This window comes from Sabethes cyaneus, chromosome 3, assembly GCF_943734655.1.
Source record: "Sabethes cyaneus chromosome 3, idSabCyanKW18_F2, whole genome shotgun sequence".
NCBI lineage: Eukaryota > Metazoa > Arthropoda > Insecta > Diptera > Culicidae > Sabethes > Sabethes cyaneus.
The window spans coordinates 247,561,823-247,585,876 of record NC_071355.1 but is presented as its reverse complement, the minus strand read 5'-3'; the positions used below and the strand labels follow the sequence as shown (position 1 = coordinate 247,585,876).

The 24,054-nt window shown below is 40.6% G+C and overlaps 1 protein-coding gene across 1 annotated transcript; it reads left to right on the top strand.

Moving 5' to 3' along the window:
- Positions 1 to 10,646: 10,646 nt before the first annotated feature.
- Positions 10,647 to 11,667, top strand: LOC128741030 (microfibril-associated glycoprotein 4-like). Its single transcript, XM_053836604.1, has 3 exons — positions 10,647 to 10,792; positions 10,850 to 11,467; positions 11,532 to 11,667. The coding sequence occupies exons 1-3, from the start codon at positions 10,647 to 10,649 to the stop codon at positions 11,665 to 11,667; spliced, it is 900 nt and encodes a 299-aa protein (XP_053692579.1).
- The last annotated feature ends 12,387 nt before the right edge of the window (positions 11,668 to 24,054 follow it).

Here is a 24,054-nt window from a genome sequence, read left to right as displayed (position 1 = left end):
AGACAGGCAGGATGAACTGATAATTCGATACTTTAGAAGGAAATGTTACAGATTGAAATTCAATCATAATTAATGTTATTCCATGTGCTATCACGTTAGCACCATTGTATTTTTGAACAGTACACGGAAAGAAATTTGATTCCGATGCCATGAATGAAATCATAAAATCATGAAATGTGAGTTCATGTCAAATCATGATTGAACTGTCATATAAGACAGCACAAAATCATGAATAATAGTTCATGATTTTGCGTTGTGTTGTACTGCAAGAAGCTCGTGATGTCATGATTTTTATTCATGGTGTATTTTCATAAATCATGAGCTAGAAACCGGGAATCATGAGTCATTTTGCTCGTTTTGGAGATCAAATTTCTACCCGTGTAAGGATGTTACAGAACTATTAAGTATTATATCGAACAACCAGCATTAGTAGACGGAACTTGCTGATTGAAATTGAATTTTGCTTAATTGCTTCTTTCACTTCGATTTTGGTGCGTTTTACGGCCACCAGAGAGATATAAAAACTTTACCACAATCCAATTGAGCCATCTCAACAGGTAAAAGAGTCACTTTTAATCGGGAGATTGCTATTTTAAATACAATAACATTATTGTTCGTATGATCGGATGGTAACAGTTTACCCTGGGAATTTTAGAAGTTCATTGTCAAATTTAACGGTAACTTGCCACCCAGCAGTAACACAGCATCATTAACGAACAGTAAGAAAAGCAATAGACTCATGGAGCTACCTTGAGGAACCCAAATCAATCGGTATACCGATAGCATCCGCATCCGAATTTTACACGTAGCGTACTACCTGTAGAGAGTGAGTTCCTTGCTTGATTGTTTGCTTCGAAATCCGTTCCGTGCTTGCAATAGAAAAGAATCGCTATTTTATCGAGTGCTGATGTTTATTGATATGCGACATGGCATATATTACTGATGTTATGGGAACCGGAACCGGATTCATAGTGACCAATTAGTCAATCTCAATTTCAATCTCAAAATCATTATACTTGCTTTCTGTGACACGAAATTCGATTCATCTCTCTGCAACTGACACTTTCTTTTGATGAAAAAATCAGAGCGGTTGTGTACAAGACACTCAAATAAACATGCTACATGCGTCGTATGTAACATTTATCAAAGTAGTAACATTGTATACGTTAAATCCTCAATAGATTTCAAAGTTATTTCTATGTGCATTTGGAAACAATTAAACAAAATCAAGAACACAAACTGATGCTTTCATTTTATTAGTAGCACACCTTTTCATTACACTTCTAATGAAACGGCAAACATGCACATCCATGTAGTAATCTCGCACAACATGTGAAAATAGCCTATGTGCAAATGAGAGATTCTCTTCGTGTTTCCTCTCTTACCACCACCAGCAACCGTTTCAAGCCAGATTAATCAAGTGTAATTAATGCTGTTCAAGTGCATTTGCATCGCCTTGGTAAACGAAAGAGAATGCGGCTCTTCTCTGTCATTTGCACTTGGACAATTTTCACACGTTGCACTAGAATCTTCTATCGTTATCTTCTTCTATATATAAGAGGCTTGTCTGTAGCCAAAACCAGGCCCCTAACAGGACATCACGTCATGCTTTCGTAGCAATGCGTAAAATGCGTGCCATTCTTAGTCTCCTCACTAGTCGACTGTTGGACTGCTCGACTGCTCGACTGCTCAACTGGTCGATTATACTACTTAACTAAACTGTATGGATCGACTGCTCGACTGAACTACTCGACTTAACCTCTCGGTCCAACTGCTCGACTAGCCTTGACCGAAAATCCTACCAAATTCGATCAGCCGGAGCACCCGGTTACAAAAATAAAAGTTGTTATATAAACGTCTCAATTTACGTAAAATTATGTAAACACCAAGTATCTGGAGCCTTGTGACAATATTTCAATAGGAACAGTCCGAAATTGGAACTCGAAAATCTCGGCATGGGTACAGGTGTACCCGGTCCCGGTCAATTAAGGGCTAGACTGCTTGATTTAACTATTCGATTCGATCAAATATTTTCGCAAACACTGGCAAATGGAATGTATCCGCAGTTTCCTCGATTGACATTTATACTTTCCGGGTTGTAAGATTCGGGCTCTACTAGTTATAACCGGCAATCAGTTAATTAATTATAACCGAATACTATAGTTGTAGCGCACTTTTCCAACACAGATATCAAATTCGGCTAGGTTTAATCGTCTCGCCGTTAAGAATTTGCGATCCGTTGGGGCAAGAAGTTTTGGTCATTTTTTCTGACACACTTCCCTAACGTAGACATAAAGTTGGTCTAGGTTTAATCGCGGTCGTAATAAATTTGGTTGGAAATACCCTTAAGGTGTACAAACTCAAACTTTGGGGATAAAATTCAACCAATTCAATTCAATTCAATTTTTGGCTACTTGCTACCGATAATTGAATTATTCTCCGTGACAAATAACACACTATTAAGTTCCTATTACCAATGTTTTCTTATTCTTATTCTTATTAATACCAACACAGCCACAATAAAGGATTCCTGGAAATAATTTTAATTATTTCTAATCATAGAAATATTTCAAATTATTTTCTTGTCTGTATTAACATTTGCAAAATATGAGAGATATATTGCAAATGTTTAATCGGCCAGGCCAACTGTGAAGTATTGCCGCAAAGACGATTATAAGAAATAAATCTTGTGTGAATAAATCTTGTGAAACGGGGACGTCTCGTACCAACCGTTTCTGATTAACTGTAAATTTTTTTCGTTGGGAGTATCTTTGCTAATAAAGGTTAAGTGATACTCCGGACCCTCGGGGATGAACTTATGGCATTTAGACCAAAAGCCCGGCTGCTATTGGCCAAGGTTATAGCGCCTTATTTCGCTCACTGAAAATATATAAAATACACCAGCAACCCAAAAAATAGATAATTATTTTGAAATATATAAAAATTAACTGTGCATAACTGTACAAAATTCGCCGTCACCGTCACTTAAAAATTGTCGAAGAATAACTGAATCAAGAATCTTCGAAACAAGATGTCCGAAGAATCGAAAATTCTCCCCTCCGGGAAAATAAAAGACTCCAAACTTACATTGCCCTTTGATTTCACAGTAGAGTATATAAAGAATAAATAAATATAAGGAACGACCTCACCCGATTTCAAATCTGATGCTCAGGTTAAATACATTGCCAATCGATGTCACTTGAATCGGCCATGTCCTTAAATATTTCCGGAATACTATGGATAAAACGACGAATCTCGATTCAGTGCGCAATCAATATCCACTCAAAGCATCACTTCAAACTGTATTTCGAGAGCCAGAAAATGTAACTCGAAAGATCGCACTTCTTTTTGATTAGCTGATTTCACATGATTCGCGATGATTACTTTACACTGCACAATAACCGTTAGGGAAATGTGAAAAGTTTTAATAATGAACGAAAAACGAAAAATTCGCGACGTCAAAATTTTTCACACCCGTTCAGGCTCATGGCTTACTTGTCTTTTTTCTAAGTTCCTATTACCAATGTTTTGGTTGAAAACTACTCAAAATCTTAGATTGTACACTTTAAGGGCATTTTGAGTAGTTTCTACCAAGTTTTAACTAAATCTGACCTATTTACAGGTAGAATCATTTAAGAGTGCACAATTGTTTAACGCTGAAGAAACAAGTGTTCCTGATGGCGTACAATATATCAAAACAGAAAAGTTGGGAAACAGGGTCTTGGCCTTTCTCTTTACCAGAATCACTGTTGGGAGCCAGTTGAGCGTTTTGTGAAACCTCCTGTTTGGTTCCACTAGCTCCATGGATCCCCTGGTTGTCAGGATTCTTGAAGTTTTGAGACTCAGCGCCAGCGGACCCTTGATTCACTTTGACTTCGCTAGTACTGGCCTCAGAAGTTTTTGCCTCCATGGGCTGACTTGTGATTTGGCGTTGACTCGGAGTTGTTCTCCCCAGCTGGGTTTCGCAAAACCGAAAATTTATGATAAAGTTCCTATTCTCGAGTTGACGCATAGAAGCTTCATCAATTGTTAACGACCAATCCGCATGTTTACCATTCGGATTAGTTCGCTGCAGAATTCGCCATAACTGGATTCTCATGCTGACTCTCTAGTCTTTTGATTCTCTCGTCATCGAATGACGCACTTTGTGGGAAGAAAGCATGATAGATTTCTGGACGCGGAATTTTCTTTGCATCCAGAGCAACGAATCTTGATCCTTCCCATGGTGATAAGCCAGGAACCACTTCCTTTAACCACTCCGAAGTTTCCTGGTCTTTACAAGAAAGAACAAGGTACCCGGACTTGTACGAGCAGTTATAGAACTTAGGTTTAACCTGCTCGTTACGTTGTTGCTCTATGGCTATTAGTAGAGCATCTTGTATCGAATCTAGTTGTGCCGTACTCAGTTCAGTGCTGGGATAGTCCTCAGAGAGGATCCCAACTCTGATCTGACCTGCGGCCTCCCTGTAGCAGACATCAGTAGTGGAGTCCGTGGGAAGCTTGGGGGATTCTCCCGTAGACCGCACTCTTGTCCACTCTTGTCTGACCGACTTAATGCAGCGAGGGCAAAAATACTGTGGAGGGTGCCCTGGTACTCCACAGGATAACAGCTATTAAAACCATCCTCCTTTGGGGACTTTGGACCCTCTGCTCAGGTTCTCAGTATTCCAGGTTCATCGAACATGCTACTACCGAGATCCGTCATATGCAGGCGGAGAATTTACACTCAGCCGTCGCATGAATGCCCTCTTCTCTGTCCGCATACGATCCTAGTTTCTACCGGGTGTTCCGATTTACACTAAGGAGCGTATCCCGGATGGTACCACGAGGAGGTAGAGATAGGAGTTGCCGACTAAGAGGCTGTGGAACTTCGTGGAAGTTCTGGATCGCATTATTCGACCATTTACCATTCATTCATGCTTAGTGGCACAAGCAAAATTGCATGAAATCGGCTTCGAATTGGTTCCTCAGCCACCGTATTCACCAGACCTGGCCCAAGCAACTGTTACTTGTTTCCTAACCTGAAGAGATGGCTCACCGCTAAGTGTTTTCACTCAAATGAGGAGCTCATAGCTGAAACTGAGATGTATGTTGGAGGCCTTCCGATCGAGTACTTTCCGGACGGTATCAAAAAGTTAGAAAATCGTTGGACTCGCTGTATCGACCTAAAAGGAGAGTATGTTGAAAGATGCCAAAAAAACCTCTCCGTGTTTCATTTTTCAGGTACTTATCAGACTGCCTAGTACTTTAAACAGCACACACGAAAGCCCGTCACCTAGCCGTAAGCCTTTTCGTGATTTAAAAAAACTCCAGAATGTCCCCGATACTCGAACTGCACACATTATTCAGTTCATCGTCGTCTTGATCAATCGTGTAGTTTTGTCCGAAAATGCATGTTCGTACATAATCTGCCGTATCTGATCTCGATTTGAAATCGACGCAAACTGCTTTTTTTTTCAAATCATGCTACTATTGTGCTTAACTGATCGAACTCAGGCTTGCTCAGCTAATGGCTTTCTTACCATATCCTCAGGAGTACTCCAGGGTTCAATTTTAGGACCAATTTTATTCTCTTTGTTTATGAATAATCTTTCTGAAGAACTAGTCTCTTGAAGTGAAGATGCTGTGAGTGGAACATTGTATTCACTTTCGATTATTCGTAGAGGATTATTGTTATCTTCAAATCTGATGCAAAAGAAACGACTTCAGGCTTTTCGAAACTTATTGTGTAAATTACGAAACTACAGTGTCCACCAAGGCTTGCGGCTAACGATAGTCGTGCTAATCCGATCAGTATGGTTTATTTCTAGCCGTTCTATTAGCACAAATCTAGTGTAGTTCAGCTTATGTTGTGTACAACATAAACGGTTGTAGACAGGTGGTTAAAGTCCTTTCTCTAAACCGCTGCACGACTAGGGAGCACTGAGTCTTGCGAATTCCAGAGTACCGCAGGCGATCCTCAAGGTAGCAACGTCGTATCCTTGCTATTCTCACTGTATTACAACGATGTTTGCATAATACTGTCGAATCGAGTACGCTGATGACCTCAAATTTGCCTTACAGTTCGCTTAGTTGAACAAATTACAAAAGCTGATCGACATATTCTATGATTGGTGTGTATATAACCTACGCAGCATCAACGTTGCCAAGTACTTCGTAATACTGGCGTGCCTAGGCTAAGATTTGCTTGATAACACTTTTGATTGTTCTTGAGTTATGCCTGAAAAACTATGTTTTCCTGAACACTTACCTAATTCAAAATTCAATATATCTTCCATCTAGAGATAATTCTTAATGTATTCACAGATGGATTACCGTAGAATTTTGAGATAGTCCATCTTCTGCTGCTCTCCAGAAAAAGAAGCAAAAAAAAGGAAAAAATTAGACAAAAGGAGCAAAAGCGGAAAAAGCGGGATAATATAGAAAAGAAAAAAGCAAGAGAGAAAAAATAAAAAAAAACCGCGAAAGACTAGAAGAGCAAACGGAACATAAAAATCGAAATAGAATTAATGTCAAAAACGGAGGGAAATAGAGGCAAAAATCGAGAAGACTAGTCCGAAAAAGATGAAAAACAGAAAAGAAATGATAAAAAACGAGAAAAAAGAAGACCATACTGACAATAAAAACAAAACGAGAAAGAAAATAAGGATAAACTGCTCAAAAAACGTTTAATTTAAATAGTAGTTATTCAACCGCTGTATAACCAATAATCTATAAACAAGGGCTATCTATAAATAAGTGCTAAATAGAGCTAAAACGTTTGTTGGGTGGACATAAACGGAAAAAACAAGACAAAAAAGAAGAAAAACGTGTTAAAAACACGAAAAGGAAAAGAGAAAACAGTCATGCAGATAACTGTAGAAAAGAGAACAGAAAAAGAGGAAAATCGAGACAGAAAAAGAAAACAATGAAAACGAAACACAAAAGGAATCGGAAAAGAAAAACAAAAACGTGACAGAAAAGGAGGAAAATCAGGATATAACACGAGGAAGAACGAAACATATAAACACGAATAACGAGATAAAAAAACAAAAAAAAGACGAATACCAGGACCAAAAAAAGCAAGAAAAAGTCGAAATGGGACAGAAAATGCCAAAAAACGAGACAGGAAAAGAGGAAAACTTGGCCTGAAAACGAGGCAAAATGGAAGAAAAAAACGAAAAACGGATAAGAAAAATCTGGACTTAGAGAAAGGGATACCAATAGAGGAAACGAGGAAAACGGGAAAAAGGTGTCAAATACAAAAGAAAAATAAGACATAAAATGGGTTAATGAGACAAAAAATAAGAAAAGAATTCCTGTTTTTCGGATTGATAAAAGAAAAAAGCAAAACGAAAGTAAAACGCAAGTTAAAAATGGAAAACCAGAGAGAAAAAGGAAAGAGGGAGCCAAAAATAGAATAAACGCGACAGAAAAGACAGAGAACGAAAGAAAAGACAGAAGATGGGAACAAAAGTAACAAAAAAACGAGTTGAAAACAAACCGACGGCAATGTCTCTTTCAATTGCACTAATCGAGTATATAACAGTCTATTTTCTCGGCGGTAGAAACAAAGGCAGACATACAAAAATAATATCGTCTCAAGAAGAGTATGTGATGTGAATGTAGAATAATAGAATTGGAGAATAAAACAAAAGTAAGCATTAGACTACCAAATAAAACGGGCGGCAGCAGTTTAGTTAGTGAAACATTCGAGTACCGAGCAAAAGAGCGTGGGAGCGAACCCTATCTGCCCTTACTTACTTTAGCATCCGAGAGCCGGTCTGGCTCTTACCGAATCAAGAATTCCACTCCATTGTTCTCGGTCCTGGGCTACACGTCGCCAATTCGTTGCGTGTCTCGATACACGCACCTCGGCTTCAACCTGCTCGAATCTAGCACGTTGGGCCCCTCTATTCCCGGTGCCGGTGGGGTTCTTGAAGAGAATGGATTTCACTGCACAGTCGTCTGGCATCCTTGCGACGTGGCCGGCACACCGTAGTTTCCCAACTTTCACCAGGTGTACGATGGGAATCTCTCCAAGTAGTGCCTGTAGCTCGTGATTCATACGCTTCCGCCACTCTCCGCTTTTCGTTTGTACTCTGCCAAAAATAGTCCGCAACACCTTTCGTTTAAATACGGCTAGTGCACGTATGTGTTCCGTAAGCAAAGTTACTGTCTCAAGTCCGTAGAGGACTACCGGTCTTATTAGCGTTTTGTACATCGTCAGCTTTGTGCGGCGGCGTATGCTCCTTGATTGAAGCGTCTTGCGGAGGGAAAAGTAGGCTCACTTTCCAGCTTGAATGCGTCGTTGGACCTTCTTACTCGTATTATTGTCGGCGATGGCCAGAGATCCCAAATATACGAACACCTCAACCACTTCCAGTTCATCGCTGTCAATAGTGCGTGGGAGACACACGTTGCTGTCTCTGCAGTCTCTACCTACCATATATTTGGTTTTCAACGCAGTGATTTGTAACTCTATCCTCCTAGCCTCCGTTTTTAGTCTGGCGTAGATTGCCTCCACCGTCACAAGGTTTCTGATAAATATGTCGAGGTCGTCCGCGAAGGCTAGAAGTTTACTACTCTTGTTGAAGATCGTTTTTCTTATTTCGATTCCGCTCGCCGGATCGGATTTTATTTTGGAAATTAAAATTTATTTATAAATGTCACCAACGTTAAACTGTACGACTCAAAGGAAATCGTATCGGAAATAGCTGCTCAACTTTGCCCACTCGTGAGTTTTCAGCAACACCGAAACAGCCATCTTAGTATATTTTCCAACAAACGGTTGAAAGTCAGTCAGCACCGTTTATTTGCAATGCAATATTGTTTGCACGCTTATATATTCACAAGAAGAATGCTTTTAGTCACCTTTTTTTCAGAAGAGGATGTTATTTTGTGTCGTTTTCGAGATATATGAGAAAACGGGATGTGAACTATATCGGTATTATAAAACATTTACCACTACAGAAGGTACAAGCTGGTACTTGTACTTGATAAAAGTTTTCAAAAAATGTCCCTGTTTTTTAAATGCTTTCCACATTGCATCAAACAGCGGCAGCAATAATCCTTCCCATAGGAAAACGATCGCCACGTGCAGCTGCAGGTACAAACATGGCTCTAAAGTAAGACCAGGGTTTTTAGCAAGTTAATGAGCCAACTGTGTTTATAGGCAAGTAAAGTAACTCATCCTTGATTCAGTCGCGTTGAGTCACATTTTTTTCAAATATCCCAAGTTACAATGATTAATAAGTGACACACAGTTGATAAGAAATTACCACCAATTTCATCGGCGAAGGGAGCAAGCGAAATCATGTATGCGGTTGCCATTACTATGTTGCTTATCATTCACTTTTTTGTTGATGTAGAATCTGTGCAGTAAGGCGAGTGAATCTCGTGTTACCAATTAGACTGGTTCAATGTTAAAAGCTTGGCAATATTTTTTTTCAGTTACCCGTCGCTGCTGTAACCAGTAACCCAACCACTGAGTTCTTCCTCTCTGGCTATGGTCCTACTTCGTTTTGTTTCACGTAGAGCAATTTGTTTAAACGGGAGGCAAATGCGACAAACCATAAACCATTACAAACCACATTTTGAAACAATTTAACGGGTGGCAACTAAAATTTTGGAATTTTTTTCTCAAGCTGTCACAAAAAGACAAAGATACATGCAGAAGATCTGATTTACCGAAATTAAAGATACATTATCCATTGTTGAAAAAAAATTGGTGTACATTTGAAAACGGTCCGTAATTGGCAGTTCGGCGAAGCTTTCGTTTGACGTCGAAACAGGAACGTTGTACGGCCTTCATGTCAACTTTTCGAATGCATCTCTTGATTATACCAATCAACTGTTTGCAATTCGTGGCTCTCCAGTTATTTCTGTACACCAAGGAGCTCAAAATCCCGAAGAAATCTTAGATTGAGCGCACTGAGACAGGTTTTTCGGGTTGTGGTTTTTGGGTAAAAATAGGATCGAATGGGTATTCAGGAACGATTGTGTTTTTTTGGCGTAATGCGATGATGCTTTATCCGGCCAAAACACGTATTGTCCATCGACATGATGTTTTCGTAGAAACAGGATCACAATTTTCTTCAAACATTCACCTGGTGCATCTTAATTGATAGTCAAACCAGAGGACTTGTTGTTGAAGAAACGAGAAAGAAAACTAGGTCCTTCTACGTCCAGAATTTTGGCTGGTCTTCCACTATCTTGCTTGCAAATAGTTGTTGGGCATCTTAGGATATGGTAAACAGTCGAAGCCGCAAAATATTTGCTTTTTAAATGTTGTACCGTATACTTTTTGCCGAGATTTCTGTTGCAGTTCGTGGAAGTGTACAACGCGCTCCCGAAATGCTTCTTGTTTCGACGCCATTTTTAGCAAAACTGGGGAAGCATAAATAAAACAAAAAATATTAACAAAAAAAGGAGAGAGAGAGAGAGAGAGCTAACACATACATACTCTCATTCCTCTCTGAGCTCGTTTGTTGTTTAGCATAAGGGCCGCGAAAAAATTCCAAAATTTTAGTTGCCACCCGTTAATCTATTTTCTCAACAGTTGTTTACGTATTTTTAAAACGCAGCTACGCATCGAAATTTGGTCCTCTCTTAAATAGGATGGATGTGCGAGTCTAATGTCAGTGCTTAACGATCAACTGCCCAACATGATTGCTAAATTCGTACTGCTGCCAGTTCTAGTTGCAGTCGCCGCAATAATTAATACTTCCACTGCGGAAAGCAATGAAAGTATTTCAAATCCCGCGTTTGGATACGAACTGCTCATTATTGGCTTGGATGAAAATAGACTACAGTAAGTAAAATTTGCCGCTGCATTTTGAAGAATTATACTTTTCTGCTTCATTTTTAGTACGCAGCAAAATAGTTTTACCATCCAAGAACTCAATTCTAATTTGCAGAGTTTAAAGAAAAGCGTAGCATGGATTGAAAAACTTGTTAAAAAATCACTTCCACTGCCCGAAACGTGCGCGGAAATATCGGATCATCCCTCAGGGCTGTACCACATTCGCCCACAGACGGGATTTTCCGATGTTTTCGAAGTCTATTGTGATCAGAAATACGAGGGTGGCGGTTGGTTGGTTATACAAAACCGGTACGATGGCTCTGTTGATTTTTTTAGAGGTTGGAAGGAATACGAAGCCGGCTTCGGAGATCTTCACGGAGAGTTCTGGTTGGGGTTGGAAAAAATTCACAAAATAACGACCGCTAAACCCTACGAGCTGCGCATTGTACTGGAGGACTTTGATGGGAAAGTTGCCACAGCACGGTACGACCGGTTTACAGTAGGAGGAGCAGAGACGAAATATGTTTTGAGTACTTTGGGAAACTACTCTGGAACTGCAGGGGATTCACTTCGCAGCAATGCGGAAATGAAGTTTTCGACTTTTGATAGCAACAACGATAGACACAACCTTGATTGTGCAGCCAATCGTAAAGGAGCTTGGTGGTATAATGAGTGTTCCTTAAGGTACACTAAGTGTATTTTTAGGTTGTCCATTGGTAGTTCAAATAAATAACTTTTACCGTTACAGTAACTTGAATGGGCTGTATCTGAAAGGAAAGCAACCATTGCAGAACCATGGGACCATGATGTGTTGGGGTGGTTTTCGTGGATGCGGATATGGACTAAAACGGTCTCGTATGATGATTAAAGTTCTTAACAATTAGTTTTAAAATACTTATGAAAATAATCGAAATATATTGTATAAATGGCAGTGTGTGTCTGTCTGTCTGTGCGCTATAGTCTCAAAAACTGCTGGACCGATTGTCACGAAAATTTGCACATAGAGGTTTTAGGTTCTTCTAACATTTCATTAAAATGAGAATAAAACGCCGAGTAAAACATATCGCAAATTCATAGCCATTTTTAACATTTTTTCTGAACATTATTTCTGTGATTTTCATTGTTGGAGTATTATGTGCTGATTTATTATAATTTCTCCATTGCGCTATCAATTGGATAGCGAACAAATAAGAAAAAGCTTTGCACCTCCAGTTTTTAGATATTGCTAGTATGATTAATAACAATTTGATTTCATCAGTTTCTAGCAGTTTTTAGAACAAGTAGGTATTGTTTGAAATTTAATTTGAAGAGAAAAAATAGTACGTTTTATGATAAAAAATATCAACTTAATTGTATAGCACAAGTTTGATTCATGAAACAAATGAATTAATTATAATTGAATACGACTGAAAGCTTGTCCACATTGATTGGCAGCTTTGAAAAATTTACTCGAACAACGCTCTGCTTAGAACGTCGACCACTTCATCGAACTGGCTAATAAAAGCACTCCGTAAATTGATGGATCCCTGCTGGGAAATGCAAATTTTTCCTCAGATTCTTAGGAGTAATCTCCAACAGTAGCAGCAGTAGCAGCCATGCACTTCATCAATCATTTAGACACTGTTTATATTTTCCCATTTCAATCGCACGCCCACGCCCACACACACTCCTTCCGCCACAAACGCTGATGGCGGTATCCCGCCAAATCATCCTCCGAGTGGTATGCGAAATCCCGAAGAAACTTCATCTCATCAGGCAACCCGAAAGGACCGGCGGGCGTTTGTTCCACCGCAAATCAGTGCCTCCGAACCCTGTTGGAACAGAAAATCACTCCCAAAACCGAACCATTCCATTGTGTGGGGAGCTTCTTTTTGGGGCAAAACCCGAGCCTCAATCCAAAAACCGCCGTCAGCAACCGATCATCGTCGGTTTGGAACTTTAGGCAGGGTTTCTTTTTTCCCAGCATCCAGCAACATTACCATTTCAGTTCATTGCTATGCTGCTGACGGTGGGGGACGGTGGGGTTGCAACGATATGGATTCCGTCGATTTTCGACATTCCGTGAGATGATGAATTGATGGGAAAATAATCGGATCATAGGCAAAGCTCTCGGGCTAGGATTGGAGTGTGGAAATTAAATTTCTGGCTTATTTCATCCCCCGCCCCCCAACGCTCGGTTTCGGCCGGGTTACAAAGCCCGTTATGGGTTCGATCTTCGCGTTTCGAGCTGTCAGCTGAAATCTGCGGTCGAACCGGGGGCTGATTGTGGTAAAATATGCGAAAGCTGACAGCAGAGGTGAAATGTTAGTAATAAGGTTAACCGTTGTTGGAGAGAACTTCACCTGTGTCTGTTTTGAGGCGGAGTTTCTTTTTATCTTATTGATATGACAATCAATTTTCCATTGTGTTGGGGCAGCTGTCAGCAACACCCAGACTGTCGGGAAGGTCCTTAATGATGGATTAATAAAAAACAACTTGAATCAGTTATTTCACATTGGAGCTGAACTTGCAGTGTGCAATTTAAGTTTGATACCAAACAAGCAGCTTTTTTCTCCAATGGACAGGCGGACACAGAAGCGAGAGAGCCAGAAAAGCAATACCTACAAATCGAACAGTAAATTGGGATGTCTTTCACAGTTTAGTGAGTTTGCAAGAATCACAAAATCAATGTTTGTAAGACGTCTGTCGAGCAGGGAGCACAGGCAACAAGAAGAAAAGTCGAAGATATATGCAAATCACGCGCCCGTCCGACCGGGACAAATTGGGATGAGAGAAAATTGATCTGGAAGCTGATGACAAGTCGGTGAAAAGAACAATATTGTTCGACTGTACTATAAATATAAGATTGAAGTGAAGGAAAAAACCCATCGGATGAATGGCTGTGGAAAACGAAGTTGAGAAAACAGAATGACGATTTGTTATTTTCATTTTTCAATGCAGGTTTACAGTACTGCAAGCAATAATTTTCTTCAGGATAGCCGGGCGATAAATTTATTGCGAAGATGACTTGAAACGGCAACTAAGGATTCTGGTGTTCGTCCATTATCGACGAAAGTCAATAACACTGAGAGTGGTAATCTTTAATGCAAATGCAATAGAACGATGGTAATAACAGATTGATTTAATTTACTTTGAATAAATTTTGATTGGCATAATGAAGTTAAACAATTGTTTGCTGTCTAAATAATTCAAATTCAATTGAAATTTATTAAACGAAGGGGATCTGCCACCGGAGGAAATGATTCTCACCAAACACGAAAGTTCGACAGCAGCCAATTCGTCATTTCGGGAAGACAAAAAACACTGCAAAAGCCACATTATCGAACCAGAGCAGCACTAATGACGCAAACCGAGCCAATTTATCCTAACTGTCGAAAGTATGTCCCCAGCGGGAAGGAGAGAGAACTGCTGTTTCGGGCTCGCACACCGGCAAACATTTCGGAAGATCCCGGCTGCAATAAATTGCTCCTGCTGTCAATTCGAAGGAAAACTTTAAAAAGCGTTTTTCAAACCCCGTAACGAGCAAATAACGGTCGAACAAACGGCGATTCCCACCGGCGCAGAAGCGGGTGGGAATCAACATCGTCAGCCATAAATCTCCGGCCGTCGTGCGGTGGGTAGGATTTGCTGGGCTGCTTCGCTGATCCGTGCCCGTGCGCCTCTAAACCGGATAGAAAGCTAGCGAATAACTATCTCCGACCGGAGGAAGGGGGTTGAGAAAATAAAGTGCCCCAATCGATCGTGATTGTGTGTCAGGTTGTAAGCAGCAGAAGCACAGCCGCTGCCAGTTTTCCGCATCGGTTTGGAGTGGGAATTCACCGTAGGATTGGAATGTTATTTTTTTTTTGTTTTCGTTAAAATTTGATTGGATCAACGGTTATCTCTGGAGAGTTTTTTTGTACTTCATTTAACATACGATACTTCTGTTGGAATGTTTCGTTCATTAGATGTTCTATCTGCTAAAATAATTTTGTTGGTCATCATTTCCTATGAATCCGAATTTAATTTCAACAAACCTTGAAAAATTGGTAGCAAAAAAATCATTCTAAGATCAACAATTTTATCTCAAGCCCGTTTTGCATGTTTTCACCAATCTGAGAACCAACTTATGATGCACTGCAGCAATCGGCCAAACAATTTGTTGGCATCCAGAAAGTCTCCCAATCCCCCGAGGGGTGCCACATCACGATTCCACTATGAACATATTGTTTCGCGATTTTAATTTCAGTTAAATAACAAAAATACAGCGGAAAAAATCCTATCCCATCCAGCCAGCGCAAAACTTACTGCCAGTTCGCGTGGGATGAAAATTTTTCCGTACTTACACTCCGGAAAACAAGAAACCACAATTGCCACCACATCGCTTGCCTGCTAAGCCCGGTAACAACGACGCAAGCGGTACTTACGGCAGTGCTGCGGTGCGGTGCGGTGGTAAGTGGTTGCAGTGAATTTTACGACTCGGCCATTCGCAGGCCGGGGAAAATTCACTTTTCCCATACACACCAAGACCCCTCCCTCCTTCCCCCTCTTCGGCCAGAAGTCACCGGAACAAGGTACCGAACGGAAAATGTGGGAATAACTGGTACCGAAGAGTTGGCCGCAGAATTTTATTAACGAAATAAGAAAGTTTTTTCCCCGCCTTACCCGGGTTCTACCCGGATGCTAATCCTGATGGATATTTCCGGGATACTTTCCGCTTTTGCGGCGCACTCCGAACGGGCCGTGTTTCGGCTCGGGCGGTAGAAATCGACAGTCCGAAGTGGCCGGGTGGATGCGTAAATTAATTTCCAGCTTCTTGTTCGGTGGAAAGGCTTTTTGACGGCCGTGTACCTACCGTGTAGTATAGTATGTGCCTGGCATGAACTTTCCGAGGTGTTGCGGAGAAGCGGCCGGCGTAGCGCGCAGTCAACCGATTTACGAGCCTGTTTCTTCGGTATAGTATCGAGAAGATTTGGTCGACCTTCTGCCTTGGATGCCGTCGCCGTCGCCCGCAAAGCCGTAAAAGTATCGAAACTTCAATTAAGTGGAAGCAAACCCAAGAGGGAGAAATCTACAAAAGGTGAGGCAACAATGTGCTATCAAAATTTTATTTTATTAACTTTTTATTGTGCAATATTGCGAAGTTTTCGGCCGGCCCGGGTAAGGAAGAAGTTTTCCGGTAAGCGCTGGGCTTTAGGGTTTATACAACTGAATCAATTGATTAAATGTTGTTTCATGGATATTCCTGAAGTTTGTAAAAAGGATTTTGATTAATCGGTGGGCGGTTTCAATAAATTTATTTCCCAGGTGGTTCATTATTGCTATTAATTTTACAGAAGTTAAGAGGTTGCTTTCGAGGTCGGATTTCCTTGAGCTGCTACATAATTAAATATGTATATCAGAAAATGTAAGTCGTTAAAAATGTCGAACTTCATTCCTAATCAAGTCACATGTTGGAATAGGGGGGAGGGGGAGGAGTGGGAGATTTAGTAGCTACACTTAACAAGTAGTCGTTGTGACTCCTACCTTTTGTCCAATGCTGGAAGGTGCATGGGTCGAACCAAGCTATAATCTGAGATTTTAACTTTAACTTTATCTTAAAACAAAAAGTAAACAATAAAAAAAGACACCCAAAAATAACGTAAACAATAAAATAAAACTATTGTTTATGTTCTTTTTAGGCTGCAAGTGCATTAAACTATACAAAAAGCACATACATATTTGGCGGTTATTCATTAAAGGTTTGTGACTAGACTGGAAACCATTTCTGGGCCTAAAAATGGATTTTGCATTCCAAAGCTGTCGATTTTTAACTACCTAGATCTAGATAAGAGATTACACTTAGTTGCTTACGCTAATGCGATGCCCCTCGATCCACAACTGTCCGTCTCTAGCTAGTTTGTAGAGTGTCCCACACTTCCTAGATTTAACCTAGGGTTAACCATCCAGCACGCTGCGTACCTCTGCGTCTGGTACCTGTCCCACCCGTTGGATCCTTCCATCTTTAGCGAGTGTCTGGATAGCGGGTTTGCTGAAGAGTTGCGCCAGCTTGTAATTCATCGTATCTTGCCATTCGCCGCTCTTACGTATCCTGCCAAAGATGGTCCTAAACACACGATATTCGAAAACGGTCATCAGTGCTTGCAAGTCACCGTCGAGCGTTGTCCACGTTTCGTGCCCGTAGAAGACGACCGGTCTTGTGAATTTCGTAGTAAGCACGACTTCCGGTAAGAATACGGCTGTGTATTTATCTGCTACAGTTGCGACGTCACCAACGTCCCGAAGTATACACAAACCCGTACACTCAATTCCTTCTGCTAACAGGTACTCGGTTTTAGACTTATTCACTACCTTCTCTGCTTCACATTTCAGCTTGATATATGTGGAACATCTTTTCGACAATGCCCGCGTGGTCAGCGAAACATATAAGTTAGGTAGATTAATTCAGGATCGTGCCCCACATGTTAAAACCTGTAAGTTTCATATTACCTTCTAGAGCGATGTTGAACAAAGGGCAGGAAATACCATCGCCTTACCGAAGTCCCCTGCGTCCGATATCCTCACACAGTATCACTGTACACCATAATCATTTTCCTTAACTATTCACGGTCGATAGTATCATACGCAGCATTAAAATCTATGGAGGTGCGTGTGGACTTGGCACTCACGACGCATGTGACATAACACAGAGATTTGGTCCGTTATCGATAGCCCGTACACAATGCCACTCCATCTTTGCCAGTTGCCTTGTTGTTTTTGACTTGCTTGATGGCATCGATCATATCACATAGCATGGAAGTCAGCACATCTTCTTCATCCACCGCACTGATGTAGTCATTCTTTCTGCTGTCTTGGTATTCCGTCTCCACACCATTCAGTTGCTCATGATAGTGCTGGTTCCACCTTTCGATCACCTAACGTTCATTCGAGAAGATTCCGCCGTCTTTATCTTGACATGTTTCGGCTTGCGGCATAAAGCCTGTACGGCATATGTTCAATTTGTTGTAGAATTTACGTGTTGCTTGAGAATGACAGAACTGTTCTTTGTCCTCGCATCCTACTTTTTCCGGATTGCGCTTCTTTTTCTGGAAAAACTGGGTTTGCTGTCTTCGTTTCTGTCTACTTTACTCTACTCTACTCTACTCTACTCTACTCTATTGTACTCTACTCTACTCTACTCTACCCTACTCTACTCTACTCTACTCTACTCTACTCTACTCTACTCTACTCTACTCTACTTTACTCTACTCTACTCTACTCTACTCTACTCTACTCTACTCTACTCTACTCTACTCTACTCTACTCTACTCTACTCTACTCTACTCTACTCTACTCTACTCTACTCTACTCTACTCTACTCTACTCTACTCTACTCTACTCTACTCTACTCTACTCTACTCTACTCTACTCTACTCTACTCTACTCTACTCTACTTTACTTTACTCTACTCTACTCTACTCTACTCTACTCTACTCTACTCTACTCTACTCTACTCTACTCTACTCTACTCTACTCTACTCTACTCTACTCTACTCTACTCTACTCTACTCTACTCTACTCTACTCTACTCTACTCTACTCTACTCTACTCTACTCTACTCTACTCTACTCTACTCTACTCTACTCTACTCTACTCTACTCTACTCTACTCTACTCTACTCTACTCTACTCTACTCTACTCTACTCTACTCTACTCTACTCTACTCTACTCTACTCTACTCTACTCTACTCTACTCTACTCTACTCTACTCTACTCTACTCTACTCTACTCTACTCTACTCTACTCTACTCTACTCTACTCTACTCTACTCTACTCTACTCTACTCTACTCTACTCTACTCTACTCTACTCTACTCTACTCTACTCTACTCTACTACTCTCACCCAAGTAACAATTCCAAAGCTGCTAGGTTTTATTGGTACAGGGTGCCCCACCTTTCATGTCGGTATGAAACTTTAAGAAAAAACAACCGATTTCTATTAATAATGCATTTTTATTTAGTTTGGTTCCTTAAAATTTTCTTGGCTTAGTTTTTGAAAATAACATCAATTAAGTGACCACCTTTATTAGAAATTACAAATTGACTCCTTTTTTCCGCGTTTTCCATTACCTTTTCGAGCATCTCGGTTGTTATGCGTCGATTTCCGTACGAATATTTGCCTTGAGCTCGTCAATAGTTTGTGGCTGGTTGGTGTAAACCTTGCTTTTCAGATAACCCCACAAAAAGAAGTCCGGGGGGGTTAAATCAGGTGATCTGAGTGGCCAGTCAATATCGCCTCTTTTTTGACACCAGATGTTCCGGAAATTTTCGTTGCAGAAATTGAATTGTTGAATTCGCAGTGTGGCATGGTGCACCGTCCTGTTGAAACCAGTAACCTTCTAGACCTTTTTCGCGCATTCGTGGGCAGCCATAATGAGCCAACATCTACCGATATCGATTTCCATCGACAGTGTCATTTTTTTTGAAAAAATATGGACCAATGATGGTTTTGGCGCAAATCCCGGCCCACACAGTTATTTTCCGGTCATGCAAGGGCATTTCGTGAATCTCGTGAGGATTCTCCGTTCCCCAAATGCGGCAATTTTGCTTATTAACACCGCTAGAGAGGTTGAAATTGGCCTCGTCAGTCATGAAAATTGTATTCCAAAAATTAGGCTCAACGTCAACCATTCGAGCGACTGTTTGGCCGTATTCTAAGCCGTATTTCAGCGCGTTCTTTCGGCGTGAAGCGATACATGGCGAAAATTGCACTGAAATGGCGTTTCCAAAACATATCTAATGAAAGAAATCGGTTGGTAAATGTGAAAGTTAAACAGCGTTTACATACCGACATCAAAGGTGGAGCACCCGTTATTATTGCGGTATAACTACTATAAAATGGCAGCGCCACATTTTTTACAAAACCGCTATACGCCGATCGTAGCAATATAATATAAAGCTAGTCAAACCGCAATAAATCTGTTAGATTTATGAGCTATTTAAACGATAACACCCTGACCAGTCAACTGATATCAGGCGCTTCGATCTTGCTCGTTTGATGACTGCACCTCAGGCAAACAGAACTTGAAGTGGTGTTTAGGGCATTTGTAGAGCTAGTTATGATCTACCATATTGCTGAAGAAAGTAAAGTTTTATCTTTCATATTTTCGCCGCTGTAGGGCTGCATTGCTCTTTCTGCTACCAACAACATTTATATCGCCATATATACAAAAGACATAGCAATGCTTACTTAAGCAATGTTGTAGTTAGTAACTAATTCTACAAATGTCACATACACCATTTTTTCAAATTCTACTTGGCTGAGATGCAGTAATCAAAAGAGCACGATCGAAGCGAAAAGCGCGTGCCAAACCTGGCTGCTGTGATCAATAATATTGTATTGTTCCAATTATATCAGCCTCTACGTGAATTTTAGGTTGACATAATTGGAAAAATGATATAATCCAAAAAAAAAAATTTTTTTCTTAAAGTATGCCAACTTTACTAATGCATTTTGTTCTTTTTTGCATTATTAGGGTGGTCATGTTTCTACACATTAGGGTGAATAAAAAAAAGTTTTAAATACGTACCAAAAATACGATGTCTTTACAAAAATTGTACAACAATCTAAAATAAGTAACTTTGTCGAATATAGTAACTATATATCTCTTATGGTTGTCGAAATATAATGATTTGTCTGTAAAAAGCATTTAAAAAGCGCTTTTTTAAATAACTGTAACTTTTGAGGATACAATCAGATGCAGACAACTGATATTTGCTTTTACAGGTTTGTTGTTGTACTTCTGAGTTATTCTAAGTCTGTGTGAGTTATTTGATTTGCCACTAATTACCACATTGAGAAATATTTGAGCTCAAAGAAGTACTATTTTTCACCAAAAAGCTCAATATCTCGAAAAACTTAGGAATTAACGTATAATGATGTTCCACTAAAATGTGGATTTTAGTAAGACAAATAACTTTCTAGAACACTTTGAGCACGTAAAAATTGACCAGAATAAGTAAGGGAAAATACAATGTTTTAACCCTCTAACGGGTAAGACCTTCGCTTTTGGAGCTCCAGAGCCGCATACGAAATTTGTTTTGAATTGACAACATGCAAAATATGTTCAGAACAGATTTCTTGACATTTTGATATTAATATCACAACATTCTTTTTTACTTGTGATGAAATAGCACATCTAGAAAAAAATGATTGGCCTTAAGAATTTTCTATGAGTAAATTTCATGCTTTATAATAATTTTGTAATCTATTTGAATTGAAAAAATATCTGGGTAGAGCGTTAGACATGAAAAATGAAAAAGAGAAATTGGACTTTTTCTAACCTGGCGCTCGTCCAGATAATTATTTTTGCATGAAAATCAGAACTTAAGGTTCTTTTGAGTGTACTTTCATGATTAGCTTGATCGCATCGTTTTTACGATGTTGCCCGTTAAAGGGTTAAGGGTTTGTCCACCAATAACGCTTTATAGCTTTCCGATTTAAAAATTTCGTTAGCCCTTCATCGACTAATTTCTCAAGTTGTGCCATTCCATAATTTACGTAGTTGAATCTTCTCAGCGGTTGTCCTGAAAAGTTCTTGATATTAGGCCAAAAATTTAAACTTAGCGAAGGTGAGACTCGAACTTACAGCTCTTAATCTCTAGTCGAGTGTGTTGTTTAACCAATTACACTACTAAGCTGTCTATACTCTGCGGTCTACTATCAAGATTTTGTAGACGCTTGTCTGATTCTATTGCTCAGGTCGGCCAATGCGGCGGATTTCAATGCTCAGGTCGGCCAGGAGGAGGAATACAAACCGGTGATTGGAAGGTTCAGCGCTCACCAGCGGACCAATGAAATAAGCCTAAGACTTATCGACTTTGCCGCCTCCAAGAATTTGGCCGTACGTAGTACCTTTTTCCAGCACAGAATCCATCACAAGTACACCTGGAGGTCACCAAATCAGACAGAATGACAGATCGACCACGTTTTTATCGACAGTCGGCACTTCTCAGACATTATCGACGTCAGATCCTATCGAAGCGCTAACGTTGACTCGGACCACTACCTAGTGAGGGTTAAGATGCGCCCAAGACTCTCCGTTGTGAACAACATTCGGTACCGACGCCAGCCTCGGTTAGATCTCGCGCAGCTGAAGCAGCCAGACGTCGCCACAAACTACGCGCATTCACTCCAAGCTGCGCTGCCGGAAGAGGACGAGCTGGACGAAGCCCCTCTCGAGAACTGTTGGAACACTATTAAAACAGCCATCAGCAGTGTAGCGGAGAGCTCCATCGGGCATGTGGCCCGGAATCAGCGGAACGATTGGTTTGACGATGAATGTAGGAGGGTGATGGATGAGGAGAACGCTGCGCGGGCGGCCAAGATGCGCCGTGCCACACGTCAGAACGTGGAAAGACACAAACAGAAGAAGATGCAGCGAAACCAAATCTTTCGGGAGAAAAAGCGCTACCTGCAAGAGCAGGATTATGCAGAGTTGGAGCGGCTGCATCGATCTCAGGAAACGCGAAAGTTCTACCAGAAACTGAACGGATCCGGCAAAGGCTTTGTGCCGCAGAGTATAGACAGCTTAGTGGTTCAATTGGTTAAACAACACACTCGACTAGAGATTGAGAGCTGTGAGTTCGACTCTCACCTTCGCAAAGTTGATAGTTTTGGCCCAATATCAAGAACTTTTCAGTTTGCCTGAATCTACATTTTTCGCATTAAGTATTTATTCTTCCCCAACAGAAAAACCAATAATGATAATCATGATATCATGACCTTCTTGTGGTACAACACGACACGCCACAAAATCATGAATCATATTCATGATTTTGTGCCACCTGATATGACAGTTCAGTCATGATTTCACAGCAATTCACGGAATTTCTTCGTCTTGTCTCATCCTGAAATACTATCAACACCTTTGTTTCATCACTTTCTTCTACCACTCCCTTCGTTTATAATGAACACTACTGTTTTTAAAAATTAATTAATGTTTTACTTACATTATAAAGCTTAAGACAATAAACATGAGGTTGGTCTACAAAACTCTTGTTACTGGTATCGAAACAAGAATAATGCTTTTAATATTAATCTAGAAATAACATCAACAGTTCTGTTGAACCAGCGTTTGAATAGAAAATTTGTTGCAACAAGCGGCCAAATTTCGAAACAATAGCCAACGTTTAAACATCCTCACTTCAGGCGAGAGGGGCACGACACGTGCAATGTACAATGTACCCTAAAAACCTGCCCCTAGGCCAGACCAGAATCGTGCTCTTTATGTATGCATCCGCTCTAACACTATTTTTGCAGTGCTCATAGCAGAAGAAGACAGGCACGGCTGCCTTTGCCGCTTACCGCTCCGGTCGGTCGTGTATAGGTACTTGGTGTGTAAATATATTTATCCTGCAACAGGCCACAGTCAGTGCCGTGTCGTTCCCCGCTGCAAACCACCGGGGAAGAGTAATAGAGTCAAGCTGAGCAGCCGGCTTGTTTGAGGTATTCACACCACACTTTGGTGGTAGAATCGGTTTGCATCGCCCTGGGAATCCATTGCAGACCGGTTGGAATCCTGTTGAATCCCTCTCCGGCAGCTGACAGGTTGGGCAGGGGGGGAGGGGGATGACGTGAATATTTATCGTGTCTTGTTTTTCGAATTCAACGAATTGCACACATTTTTACCCGTCAACTGTGCCATCCACGCAATTTGTTCCGAGCTCGGAATAATGCTTCAGCAGTGGTTGTTGAGATTGTTGCACTGCTCTGAGCTAGGATTGCAATCTTCTTGTCGGGTGAGGCCGTTGCATTGGAGGGAATTCTATGCCGACTTGTGCTGCAGCACAGTGCAGTGGTAGAATGGCGGCGCTTGATTTTTTTTTCTCCCGATCGATCTCAACGTTTAAATCTTGAAAAAAGAAACTCAATTTCAATGCAATTTCTGATCCGTAATTTACGTGCTGAAAATATTACAGCTTTCACAGCTTTATCAGACACGGAAGCTGGAAACAAACTTTTGGCACTAACCTTTCGACTTTTCAAATTTCCTTTCACTGATAGCATCATGATTTCTTCTGCAATTCTGAACTATCCCAAACTGCAATTTCCGCTATCTGTCGCATCACAATTTTCGGTTCAAACGAGCCAAACTTTCTCCGACCACCAGGGCGAAACGAGCTCACTAGCAGCGGTAGTGTGGATGAAATTTTAGATTTTCCGAACGAAAGGCTAAACTGGATTTGTTGAAATTCTACTCCCTGCTTTGTGATGGATTTTCAGAAACATTTTAAATTTGATCCACCCTAAA